The 14,435-nt window shown below is 35.1% G+C and overlaps 1 protein-coding gene across 1 annotated transcript; it reads left to right on the top strand.

Moving 5' to 3' along the window:
- The first annotated feature begins 1,397 nt into the window (after positions 1-1,397).
- On the top strand, positions 1,398-14,045 carry LOC105055041 (endoglucanase 24). Its single transcript, XM_010936737.4, has 6 exons — positions 1,398-2,073; positions 2,255-2,538; positions 4,412-4,849; positions 5,239-5,386; positions 13,039-13,205; positions 13,465-14,045. The coding sequence occupies exons 1-6, from the start codon at positions 1,878-1,880 to the stop codon at positions 13,792-13,794; spliced, it is 1,563 nt and encodes a 520-aa protein (XP_010935039.1). The 5' UTR covers positions 1,398-1,877; the 3' UTR covers positions 13,795-14,045.
- Positions 14,046-14,435: the final 390 nt, after the last annotated feature.

The raw sequence follows: 14,435 nt of genomic DNA on the forward strand, positions 1-14,435 counted from the left end.
AGATGATTGTAATGGTCTGAACCTATAGTTTCTACAGGATTTTAGGTCCAATCATCCAAATAGACTCCTAAAATTTAGATAAATGGGTTGAAAATCCCATTGAATTGATGGATTAGGCTAATAAACTTTATTTCAGAGGATCACTTTTCTACGAGAGTTGGGCCAGCCCACTTCATAATTAATCCTAAAGAGTTATAGATATAGGCCAAACCCGATCCAGAAGTCTATTATTTAATTGATTTTATTTATTTAATATATAAATTTAATAAAATTTTTAATATATTTATTAAAATAATTTTTATTAAAATAATTAAATTTAAATTTAAATTTAAATTTTTAATTTAAAATAATTTATATTTAAATAAATAAATTTTTTATTTATTTATATTTGATCTGAACCAACCCAACCTAACGATCTAACCCGGTAGCCAACCGAGTGCAGAGTGAGAAAACCGAAAAGACCTCTACGGCGACCACCAAACCAGACCAAAAGCAGCATCGCAGCAGGGAACCACAAGATCAGTTACAACGGCATCCGCTTTCATAGTCCTAAGCACCAAACACCGTGGTCGCCGCCCCACCCACGCCGCTTTCTGCTGGCCCCACTACAAAAAAAAAACCGGAAAAAATGTACGGCCACGCTTCCGCGTCGTTCCGGACCGCTCCCTAAACCGTCGCCACCTCTTCTCCCGGCGCAAACGCGGGCGCCGACCGAGTCAAAGTTCATTACCAACGAAAATTTCGGCTCGCAACGCTGGTACCGGACTCCATCTTTTAAACTTTTCATTCGCTGAGGACCCCGTCTATCCAATTATCCTACGCCACATAGGATGATACAACGTTGGAACGTTGGTTGGGACTCATAGAATCATCGTGACCGCACTCACACCCGAGTCACGTACGGATGTCATTAGCGTAAGGACCAAAACAGCAAATAGCATATGTAACAAATTGTTTACTCATACGTAACCTCATATCGTTGGTCCCACTTAATTAAATGGACTCTGATTCGAAAAAGTTCAAGTTCGCTGTTGTATAAGAAGTAGCTGATACAGGTTGAGAAGCGACGTCACGTCGTGTAGGCAGCCATTTTCGTAAATATCTTATGAGCGGAGGGCTTTTTTGGGTACTAACGGCCAAACTAAGAACAATCAAGGGTTCTAATTGTGTCTTTCGCACAAAAGAACGATCGATCTTTTATCGCAACTTCAACCGTTGGATCGCGCTTTTGAGACCTTGCAACGTTTCCTGATCTGTGCCGCGGATGAAGGAAGAGGTCCATCGTGCTTTGAGGTTTGTAGAAACCGCGATCCAACGGTTGAGGTAGCGAAAGAAGATCAATCATTTTTTCGCACGAAAGATACGACCGAGTCCGATCAGGCACGGAGAAAGGAAGCCGTCCCGCCTTTCGAAAGAAACGCTCTTTTCTGTTTCGCGCCAGACATCAGAACGCGAGCATACCGTCCTTCTTCTTCGATCGAGATCTCTAAAACCCTACAATTTCTCTTCCGCGGGCTACAATTATATTTTCCAATCTCGAGATAACTAGAGATCCGGGGCACGGCGAGCCCCAGAACGATCTCGCCGGAGCTCCACACTCTTTTTCTCCAATGCCGGCGAAATCTGCACTCTAGAATCCCTCGATAGCTTCTCTTTCTTCTTCGCCTCCCAAGTGTCCTTTTTTTTTTTTTTACCTGTTTTCCAATCGATTCTGGCGTTCGGGGAGAGCTCTCTGTCCGGTAAGATTTTGGTCGGTCGGGAGGGATTCTAGGCGACCCAGGCGCTCTGGAATTTCTTTTCTCTGAAGATTACAGTTAATGTGGTAAGGATTTGTTGGTTTCATTGCGGTTGGCTTCGAGGCATCTCCAGCTCCACGAATGGGGGCGTCGAAGTGCACCGGCTGGCTGATCGTGCTCGTGGCCGTGGCTCTCGTGGTCACCGCGGCGGTGGTCGCCATTACGAAGAAGACCCAGCACCCCGAGGCGCTTCCCGTTCCCGGGCCGCCGGGGGCCATCAATCAGAAATATGCCGAAGCTCTCTCCGTAGCTCTGCAGTTCTTTCAAGTACAAAAATGTACCTTTCTTTCCGTCTCTGATCCTCTATATCAATTCTAAAATTTAATTCAAAATATCTTGTTTAATTCATTTGATGTGTTTTCTAAGCTGCGCCAGTGATTTCCGCTGGAAAAACTCTTTTTTTTTTTTTTTTTGCCCGTAGATTAAGGAATTGCTTTGGTGTTTGTGATTGTCTGCAGCGGGTAAGTTGGTTAACAACAAGATTCCTTGGAGAGGGGATTCAGGTTTAGATGATGGGAAAGAAGAGAAGGTGGACCTGTCAAAAGGGATGTATGATGCTGGCGATCATATGAAGTTCGGCTTCCCAATGGCTTTTACGGCGACGGTGTTGTCATGGTCGATTCTTGAGTATGGAGATCAAATGAAAGCAGCGAAGCAGTTGGATCCGGCTCTAGATGCTCTGAAGTGGATCACGGATTATTTGATAAATGCCCATCCTTCTGATGGTGTGCTTTATGTTCAGGTAAACTCGAATCTAAGTTCCCTGGCATATGCTGATTCATTGATGTTTGAGCTATAAATCTATATGGAACCACTGTTCTCATGCCGAAGGAAACCTAAAGTAGAAGCGTTATTATCTCTCAGTATATATTAGTTTGAACCCTGCCCTTCTTTAAGCTATATCTGTTATGGTTGAGTTTCAAGAGATGTTTTTGTTTAATAAACTTTTATGCCCACTGACCACATAGTGATACTTTAGCTCTAAGCAGGTAGGAAAGGACAATTCATATACTTTGTGCTACATTGATGGACTCTGTTATTCAGTTTGATAGTCGATCAGGGTTATATAGGTTGCTTGAGCACTTGTTCTAGTTATTTTGGGCTTTGTTCGAGATTGCTGTCGGCAGTAAAATTTTTGGAGTTTTTGAAAGTAGAACTTCTAAGAAGTAGAACGTTAGAAAGTAGAGTTTTTACAAAAAGCTATTTGTTGTTTGGTAACTACATTTATAAAGTGTTTTGAGATATTAACATACGTTTGGTAATTGAAATAAAAAAAATATTTTTGTTATGATAAAATGATAATAAAAAATATTACATAGTATTGTATAATGAAAAATAATATAATATAATATAATATATTACTATATATTTAAATAATATTATATAATATAATATTATTATCATATCATAATATTATTATAATTATAAATAATTTATAATGTAATATAATAATAGATTATTATAATATAATTATATTATATTATTATTAAAATATTATTATATTATATTATATTATTATGGTATAATAATATTATAATAGATTATATTATATGTCTATAACATAAATATTATTATATTTTTAAAATATTATTTTATTTTTAAAATATTATTTTATTATATAATATTATTATAACACAATATAATATAATAATATAATATATACTGTAATATAATATTGTTATAATTATGTTGTAATATAATGTAATATAATTATAATGGATTATAATCTAATCTAATAATAAATTATAATATAACAGATTATACTATATTATTATAATGTAATAATATTATATTATTAATAAATATTGTTATATCAAATTATATTTTAATACTATAATAATATTACAATACATTATGTTATATATTTATAATATATCATAATATTTATTTATTATTATATTATTTTATATTTATAGTATAATAATATAATATGATATAATAAGATATAATTATAAGATTTATTGATGGATATTTCAGTCATTGAAAAAAATTTATATAAATCAAAACAGCTTTTCAGCATTAGCCAGAAAGTATTTTTGGGGAAAGCTTCAAAATACAATTTTTTTCAAGTAGATTTTTTCAGTTTTCTAACAAAATCAAAATAGCTTTCCGATTTTTTACCAAACATCACTGTTCTGAAGGTCAGAAAGTACTTTTTGGCACTTAAAAAACTTAACCAAACAAGATCTTAGAATATCCTAGTAAATTTTATATTTTATTTTGTACATAGCCCAAAACTCGATGATACTTTGATCTTTCTTCCCCAAGACTACATAGATCAATTATGATTTGACTGTAATTAGACATGTCTTAAACTTTCAGCATTTCTTATAGTGCATAAATGGAGAACCAATAGAATTAGCCATATAACTAGGAATTTCCTTCTTAGTGACATCCTGACAAAGTTAGTCTTATAAAACCTTTTCTGTTAATGAAAATTTTAAACTCCCGCATTTTGTCTTATTGTTTTTCATATAATTACTGGAAAAGGGCTCTCAAAGTGCTCCTAAATTTTGTCACTCTTTCCTAGTAAAAAGTTTTTGGTAGCCTCTTTTTGTCTCTTGCATGTAATATTTATTAAGAAGCCATCTGAAACAAGTTATTCTTTTTGGTAGGTGGGTGATCCTGATTTAGATCACAAATGTTGGGACAGGCCCGAAGAAATGACCAAGAAAAGGCCTGTCACACAAATTAACAAAAAAACTCCAGGAACAGAGGTGGCTGCTGAGACAGCTGCTGCTATGGCTGCAGCTTCCATTGTGTTCAAAACCATCAATACCACCTATTCAGATTCGCTTCTTCAGCATGCCCAGCAGCTATTTACTTTTGCTGATACCTATAGAGGTTCTTACAGTGTCAGCATTCCCCATGTCCAGAAATTCTACAACTCTACAGGTTATCTGGATGAACTCTTGTGGGCAGCTAGTTGGCTTTATCATGCCACAGGAGATCAGATATACCTCAGTTATGTTACTGTTGAAAATGGAAATGCTTTTGCCAACTGGGGAAGACCAACATGGTTCAGCTGGGATGACAAACGTGCTGGAACACAGGTAAATATGTCTGTCGCCTCAAAGCACAGGGCCTGCCACAATACTTTCATATCTTTATGTAATTATGCAAAATTCATTAGCTTGTCCTCTCAGCTTTTTCCTTTTGTTGTGTCCATATTGGAGGGTTTAGATCTTCTTTGCAATGCTCATTACAGATGCAATTCATCTAATTATCTTTTTTTTTTTTTGAAAAAAAAATGGACAATGACACATCATTTTGTAGTTCTTGAATATGTTAGCTTCTAAACTCATATAGCATACTGGTGCAGCTTATGGAAATCTTGAAGACCATATGATTCTGATTTGATTGTTTATGTTCCATGAGTGGTTCATCCATGAAGATTTAACAATTCTGATATTTTCTAAATTTAATAGCACTCCTTATGCAGGTTCTGTTGTCTAGAGTACATTTTTTTGGCTCAAAAGATTCCTCAAATGCGGAGCAGAAGGGTCTCCAGATGTACAGGAAAACAGCTGAAGTTGTCATGTGTGGCCTTCTACCAGAGTCCCCTACAGCCACTAAAAGTAGAACAGATGGTATGTTTGAAGACTTCATTTTTGATGTAATTTCATGGACTAACATGGTCATTTATGTCATATCTGGTTTTTATCTTCTCTATGGAACTATTTTATATCAGCACATTGTACTTCGCTATCCTTATATTGACACCCTATTGGATCCAAGCCTGCTAAGATAATTTATATAGAGCTGAACTTTGTTACAATAACACACTACAGCTGTAAGATCCAAATATTTCATACAATTTTTTCTAACGGTTTGCTTTTTTTTTTTGTATTTCTAGGCATTTTCTCCCTAAATCCAGAAATTTGTATCAATTGAACTCTAAGCAAAAAAAATTCCTATTTTCTAAATCATCATATAGCTTTATTGTTTGAAATTGATGTTTTTAACATTGTTGTCTGAAACTTTTGTGCTATTCCATTTGCAACGCCAAATATATGTGCAATTCCTTTTTGCCCTTGCAACTTTGCAAGTGGAACAGTATGTCTTATCCATGTCTGTCGGGTAACTGTCATCATTTGAACAATATTTAGAGTACAAATAAGCCAACTGTCGTGTTTTATCCATTTGATGGCTCCAATCATTTGATGGGGCTTAACGTTTAACCTCTCTCTCTCTCTCTCTCTCTCTCTCTCTCTCTCTCTCTCTCTCATACATATATTCTTTATTGAACTATTTTTGTTCCCTGATGCATGATACCCTCTTCCGGGGCGCACCGCCAGAATAATTTCTAAAGTTTGTCTAGAAATCCATGTTTTTTCTCCATTTAACGTCTTGGATCATGTTCTACGGTTATATGCAGTAAAATCTTTACCAGTGAATCATGTAATTGAAAAGCAAACAGTGCAGTTTCTCCCGTAACGTATTTTTGCATCAGATGGTCTTGGATCATGTATCATACATCGTAAATAGAACACTAAAAACATCCATTTTGATGTCAGCAAGCACATGTGCTCACGTTTTGTTGATTTCTTTTGAATTTCAAAACTTCCACGTGCTCTCCGTGTGCGTGCGCCGTTTGGCCATTCCACGAGAGGAACGCGCACGATAATATTCCGTGTGGCCGTTTTGCGGTCATTTTGCGGACTCTCCAAATACGGGCGGCAGTTCCGCATGTCTATAAAAAGCACCTTCTATTTCTCAGTTTCAAGAACGAAAAAATACTGAGAGTCTTCTTATCTTTTTATCTTCAAAATTTTTTCCCATCTTAAAATTTTCTCTCTTCGTGTTCTTTTTCCTTCTCTCTCTTCGTATTTTTTTTTTCATTCACTCTATTGATTGGGCTGAAGATGAAGTTGATTGGCGTTCGTTCGAGATCGTACCACTGACAAACGTTGGAGTGCTTGACTTCCGGATTGTACCTTGGAGGAGGGTGTGCGGCTCAGATCTTCGCACGAGAAGGGGTCGAAATCTCCTTTAGGACAGTGGTTTATCCGCCTCCCTGGCTAAGTTCTATTTATTTATTTATTTATTTTCATCACATCATATTCAATCATATCATGCACATCACAGAAAAAAAAAAGTTTTCATTATATATATATATTGGTTGGTATCTAAATTATAAGTTTAAGTTTTTTTTTGTGAATCTATTTCACCATTTTTTTTCTTAAGCTTACTGTTCAATATATTTTTTTTAAAATATTATTTCATATATTTTTCAATAACAGTCTAAAGGAGATTTCGAAAAAGTATTTTTGTAGTGCATGTATATTTAATATAATTATTTGTATATATTTAGGACTTATATAGTACATACATATTTAATATAATTATTTGTACTTATGTTTCTTGCATATTTATATATTATTTTTAATTAACTAGTATTATTTTTTTATAGTTTTGTATTGTACAAATTAATTAAAGATCCTTCAAAATTTGTATTGCTGCATACTCAATCTTAATAGAACTTATTAAGTCCACTAGTTAAAAAGAAAGAAAGAAAAAAAAAAGGCTAACTAATAAATTTTCTTTAAATGCCAGTTTTTCTCTCTGAACTTTACTTGGACCAAATGGCTACTCTTAGAGATGAAACATTTAGTCTTAAACCCGACAAGTTTGATGGAACCAACTTTAAGAGGTGGCAAAGCCAAATGAAATTTTGGCTAATCACTTTGGAGCTCTGATCGATTATTGACCAATCCTCTGCTTCCTCTATTTCAACCTCTCCTGCTACCCCTGAAGAAGACTATCTTTGTATGGGTAGAATTCTAAGTGCCCTTAATGATTCACTCTATGATGTTTATTTATCTGCAAAGAGTGCAAAAAAATTATGGGATAATCTAGAGTCTGAATATGGCCTGGATGATGCTAGTGTTGAGCATTTCAACATCGCATCATTTCTTAGATATGGGATGGTAGATGATAAATCTATAAATGATCAACTCCATCAATTTCTAGAATATCTTAGGAAGCTTCAAACCAATGGTACCTCTTTTTCTGAAGAATTTAAGATCTCGAGCCTTCGATAAATTGCCTCCCTCTTGAGATGACTTTACTAAAAGTCAGCTCCATAAGCAAGGAGAACTAACCCTAACTCAACTTCTCAATTCAATTAGGATAGAAGACCAACATAAGTCTAAAACCCAGCAAACTAGAGTCTCAGATGCTCAAGCTAACCTGACCCTTACCAAATCCAAATCAAAACCTAATTTCAACCAAATCAACAATACCAGATAAACCATCCTAACCGATCCTACTCAAATAAGTTCAAGCCTAAGGGAAAAAATTTCAAGGCCAATAACACTAAATCCAACAAACCTGCCCAAGGTCCAACTAATAAGTTCTGCTTTGTATGCGAAAGGACTAATCATCTGGCAAGAGACTGTTATCACCGGAAGAAGGAGCCCTTTCGTAAATCTTTTGGTTCCTCGAGATCTCAAGCTCATGTAGTTGAAGGTCTAGAAGACACCACCTTTAGGTTAGTAAGCTTTAACCCTGAAATTAATTTTACTTCCTCTAACCTTGATTGGTGGTTGGATTCAAGAGCTAATGTTCATATTTGTTTTGACCGCTCCTGGTTCACTACCATTCAGGACTCAAGCAGAGGAGGTGTAATCTTTGAAAATAATACAGCCGTCAGGATCAAAGGACGAGGATGAATTAATTTGAAGATGACTTCTGAAAAAATTCTTACCCTGACGGATGTATTGTATATTCCAGACTTTAGGAAGAACTTGGTCAGTGGGTCTCAGCTGGTCCAGAAAGGATATAAAATTATTCTTGATTGTAATAAAATTGTGATAACTAAGAATAATACCTTCATAGGAAGATGATATGTAAGTGAAAGCTTATTCAAATTAAATGTAATAAATTATTTTGTTAATAAAGCTGAGAATCAAGTTTATTTTGTGAATAAATCTAATCAAAATCTGTGTCATGATAGATTAGGTCATATACACTTAAGAAAAATCAAACATATGATGGATTTAAAGCTAATTTCCAAATCAATCTTAGATACATCTAAGTGTGAAATATGTGCTGAATCTAAACAACCAAGAAAACTATTCAAATCAGTTGAAAGAAATTCTTTAATCTTGGAATTGATACATAGTGATGTATGTGACTCTTCCAAAATTACAATCCGTGGTGGCAATAGGTATATAGTAACATTTATAGATGATTTTTCGAGATATTGCTATTGTTACCTAATTAAATCTATGGATGAAACTTTTAATAAATTCAAAATTTATAAAAGTGAAATAGAAAATCAACAAGAAAAAAAATTAAGATTCTTAGGACTGATAGAGGAGGAGAGTATACTTCAAATGACTTTTTCTTGTTCTGTCAAGAACATGGAATAATTTATGAAGTAACTGCTCTTTACTCTCCACAGTCTAATGGTATGGCTCAACGTAAAAATCATACCCTCTTGAATATGGTGAACGCTATGTTGATTAGCTCAGGTTTATCTGAGAACTTGTGGGGGGAAGCTCTTCTGTCTTCTTGCTTCATCCTAAATAGAATCCCTATTAAAGATAGTGGTAAGACCCCTTATGAATTTTGGAAAGGTAGAGCTCCTAACTTAAATTTTCTTAAAGTGTGAGGGTGTCTAGCTAAAGTGAATATTCCTGAACCCAAAAAGAGAAAGCTAGGATCTAAAACTGTAGATGCTGTCTTTATTGGCTATGCCCAAAATAGTAATGCCTATAGGTTCTTAGTGATTAAATCAGATATTAGTGATATAAGTTATAATTCAATCTTAGAAGTTAGAAATGCTTCTTTCTTTGAAGACATATTTCTTTTTAAGACTAAAATTTCTAGATCCCTAGAATATGAACCATTTTCTTCTAGATTTATGGAACTAGAACTTGAAGCTGAAATCGAATTAAGAAAAAGTAAAAGGATCAGAATTGAAAAGAATTTTGAAGAATAATTCTTTACATATCTTGTAGAGGATGATCTTTGCACGTATGATGAAGCTATGTCATCATCAGATTCATCATACTGGAAGGAAGTTATAAATAGTGAAATTCAATCAATCCTAAAGAATAAAACTTAGATTTTATCAGATTTATCTCCTGAAAATAAAGTAATAGAAATTAAATAGATTTTCAAAAAAAAATTAAGACCAGATGGAACAGTAGAAAGATATAAAGCTAGGTTAGTAGCTAAAGGATACAGCCAAAAGAAAGACTTAGATTATTTTGATATCTATGCGCTTGTAGCTAGGATAACCACCTTAAGAACTTTGGTAGCATTAGCATCAATTCATAAATTAATGATTCATCAAATGGATGTAAAAACTGTATTTTTCAATAGAGAATTAGAAGAAGAAATCTATATAAACCAAACTCAAGATTTTGTAGTCAAAGGACAAGAATATAAGGTATGTAAATTAATTAAATCACTTTATGGATTAAAACAAGCTCCTAGATAATGGCATATTAAATTTGATGAAATTATCCTAGGTAATAACTTTAGGATTAACGAACATGATAAATATGTGTATTATAAAAGAAATAACTCAGATTTTATCATTTTATGCCTGTATGTAGATGATATTTTATTATTTAGAACATCATTAAAAATAATACAAGAAACTAAAGATTATTTATCAAATAATTTTGATATGAAAGACTTAGGAGAAGCTGATATAATTTTAGGAATGAAACTTAAAAGAATAAATAACGAAATAGCTATAAACCTAACATATTCAATAGGAAAAATGCTTAAAAAGTTTGAATATTTTGATCTAAATTCTGTCTCTACCCCATATGATCATAGTTATTATTTAACTAAGAATTTAGGAGAATCTGTAAGACAATTAGAGTATTCCCAGAAGATAGGGTTACTGTTATATATAGCAAATAGAATCCGTCCTGATATAGCTTATGCAGTAGGCAGGCTAAGTCGGTATACTAGCAATCCTAGTGAAGAACATTGGAAAGCCTTAGAAAGAGTCTTTAGATATCTGAAGGAAACTCTAAATTACTCTCTCTTGTTCTTCGGTTATCCAGAAGTACTAGAAGGATATAGTGATGCAAACTGGGTGATAGATAATTTAGATGTTAAGTCCACCACAGATTATCTTTTCATGTTTGGAGGAGGTGCAGTATCTTGAGATTCATGTAAACAAACAATAATAACAAGAAGCATATTAGAATCTGAATTAACTGCTCATGACATCACTTACACTGAAGCACAGTGGCTAAAAGATTTAATTAATGATATTGAAATTCTTCCATTCAAAATATCTGTAGTACCAATAAATTGTGATTGTAGAGCTCTAATAGATCTGTTAAATCAGCAAACATCAAATAAAAAGATGAACAATCATATTCTAATCAGATACAAAACTGTGAGAAATAAAATGAAAGATATGATATCACTTCAATTTATAAGATCAAAAAATAATCTATCTGATCTTTTAACCAAAGGTCTTTCAAAGACTTTGGTATTTGAGATATCGAGGGGGATGGGGCTTAAGCCCGTATATTAGTCATTAGAGTAGACCCCTACCTTTGTGATTAGAGATTCCAGGGTCAAGGTTCAAAGGGAAACAGCCTCTGAGGTGACATCTGGGAGCACCATTTTTTTTTTTTTTGGAGTCTGTCTCCAACCCATCCCTATGGTGTAGTGCTTATATGTAACGGTTAGGCTGAGCATAGCTCTCAATAGATCCAAGACTGAAAGTTCAGTAAGGTATGATTCCGTTACACGTACCCTTGAAGGATCTACCTTAGTAAGAGTAGTCGTGAGGCCGCGACTATGGGATTAGGGCGAATCTCTAGTAACTCTCATGAAAATCAAGGCAAGCGCATGGCCGAAATAACGTTATCTCGTATTTGATGAGTTCGCCTTCATACTATGTGTATTTTATACTAAATACAAGTTTAAACCTAGAAGGTACTTGTACTAAGCACAATAAAAACCCAATAAATTTTTAATATTTACTGAATTTAAATATTTTGTCAGTTTTGAAACTTGTGGGGGATTGTTGATTTTTTTTGAATTTCAAAACTTCAACGTGCTCTTCGTGTGTGCGCGCCGTTTGGCCGTTCCGTGAGAGGAACGCACATGATAACATTCCATGCGGCCGTTTCGCAAACTCTCCACGCGCTGACGGCAGTTTCGCGTGCCGTTCTCGCACATGGAGCTTCCGCAATCATTTGCGCCTATAAAAGGTGCCCCCATTTTCTCAATTTTAAGAACGAAAAAAATATCGAGAGTCTTCTTATCTTCTTGTCTTGCGAAATTTTCTCCCATCTTAAAATTCTCTCTCTTCGTGCTCTCTTTCCTTCTCTCTCTTTATGTTTTTTTTTTTTATTCACTCTATTGATTGGGCTGAAGACGAAATTGATTGGCGTTCGTTTGAGATCGTGTCACCGACGGATGTTGGAGTGCTTGGCTTTCGGGTTGTATCTTAGAGGAGGGTGTGCGGCTTAGATCTTCGCATGAGAAGGGGCTGAAATCTCTTTTAGGGCGGTAGTTTATCCGCCTCTCGAGCTAGGTTTTATTTATTTATTTATTTTTATCACATCATATTCAATTATATCACACACATCATAGAAAGGGAAAATATTTCATTATATATGTATATATATATATATATTTTTTGGTTGGTATCTAAATTATAAATTTTTATTTTTTTTTTGTGTATCTATTTCATCATTTTTTTTCTTAAGCTTATTGTACAATACAATTTTTTTTAAAATATTATTTTATATATTTTTCAATAACATGTTTTTCTTTTGGGTAAACGTTTGGATAATCTGAACCTGGAAAACCATGCTCGTGGTGATATGTTATTTGACATTCATTCTAAAGAAAGCCTTGTTCTTTGTCAAGGCAAGTGATTTTCAACTCCTGTCAAGGTCTTTCCCTTTTGATTGGACTAGAGTCTCCAATATAAACCTGAATAGAATATCGATCATCACCAAAAAAGGGTCCACTAAATATCTCAATCTGTTTGTCGCCTTGTCCTTGAGTAAAAGAGTTTGAAGAATACTCGTGTCATACCCAAAGCTCTTAAAATAATCATGATAAATTCTTCTTCTTCAGTTAAGCATTGGTAAAGACCTGTTCTGTTCAGTTTTTCCCATTCATGGGATATCCGGTATTTCTAGGATATTCTGAGTTAATTATAATGAATCATTGATGTGTCTGTGCTACTTATTTATTTATATTACTACATTATTTGCATTACATTAATTTCTTATGATTACAGATGGATTGGTATGGATAGACCAGTGGAACTCTCTTCAGCATCCTGTTGCTGCATCATTCCTTGCTGTAGTTTATAGTGATTACATGCTGACCTCCAGGACCGCAGAAGTGCAATGCAACGGGGAGAGCTTTACACCCATGGATCTCCGCAAATTTGCCATATCCCAGGTGATTTTCCCTTGCAGCTTTGATTTTCATAGAGCTAGCAATAGGATTCTTGCTGATTCTTATCAGCAACTCTGGAAGTCTTCTCTCACCCTATGATATAGTCTTTGAGAAAAACCTCAGAGGTGGTATGATTAAGACTCACATCCAAACCTGCTATGTATTGGTTATATCTATAGCACTATAAACTCCCAAGTCCCAAGGCCTCTGTGGTATCAAAGCAAGTCTAATTTTCTTTGACACCATTAGCTTTTGCTGTCAGGCTGATTATGTATTGGGCGATAACCCGATGGAGATGAGCTACCTTGTGGGATATGGGAGTAGCTATCCCCAACAGGTGCACCACAGGGGAGCATCAATTCCGGCGAATGCCAACAGTGGCTGCAAGGGCTGGCAGTGGCTTTCATCACCTGATCCTAATCCAAATGTTGCCACTGGAGCACTTGTTGGTGGACCGTTTAAGAACGACTCCTATATCGACCTCCGAAATAATTCCATGCAGGCTGAGCCTACCACCTACAGCAGTGCTTCTTTGGTGGCCTTGTTATCTGGCCTGGTTACTACCTCATCCGTTGCTCAATCGTTCACCTGATACATTATCCTTCTCGAACATCTTCCTCCCTCTGCAATATATGTGCAATCCTATATATTATGATGTCATTTAGTGAAATGTATCGTTGCTGCAGCTACAATGTACATGGTGAGCATCCTCAAGAAGTTGGTTTGGTTGTAAAATTCTACTGCATCCATGGATCAGGGTAGCAGCTGCAGAAGCAATATTAGGTGTACATGTATCAAGATAAAAGATTATCATGAATATTATTTATGCCTTTGTCCTGGAAACATCCAAAGTAGTATGAACCTTTAAGCTGGCTATCTTTTGGTTGGAGTGCAAGCATGCGTTCAACCTGTGGTATGATTCACTGAGCCAGGTGAATAGCCAAACTGTAGATGGTATATGAAAGCATTGAACAGACTTTTTGGTGTATCTTGACTGGTTACAGCTGGTGAAATTCTTATTCTCTTTATCAAGGACAGTGCGTATTGTGATATAGGGATGGTCCAACTCTTATTGACAAGGTGTTTATTACCAGGTTCTTCATCATGTATCCACATCTTTTCATGTGAAGTCTTGGTAGGGGAGCAGATCCTCTGTGGTATTTGAAAAGTACCTCAAGATACCGTCCATGATTGGGTGTCGTCCATCTCCCTGCATGCTCATGTGAGCTCACG

Source organism: Elaeis guineensis, chromosome 12 (assembly GCF_000442705.2).
Source record: "Elaeis guineensis isolate ETL-2024a chromosome 12, EG11, whole genome shotgun sequence".
NCBI lineage: Eukaryota > Viridiplantae > Streptophyta > Magnoliopsida > Arecales > Arecaceae > Elaeis > Elaeis guineensis.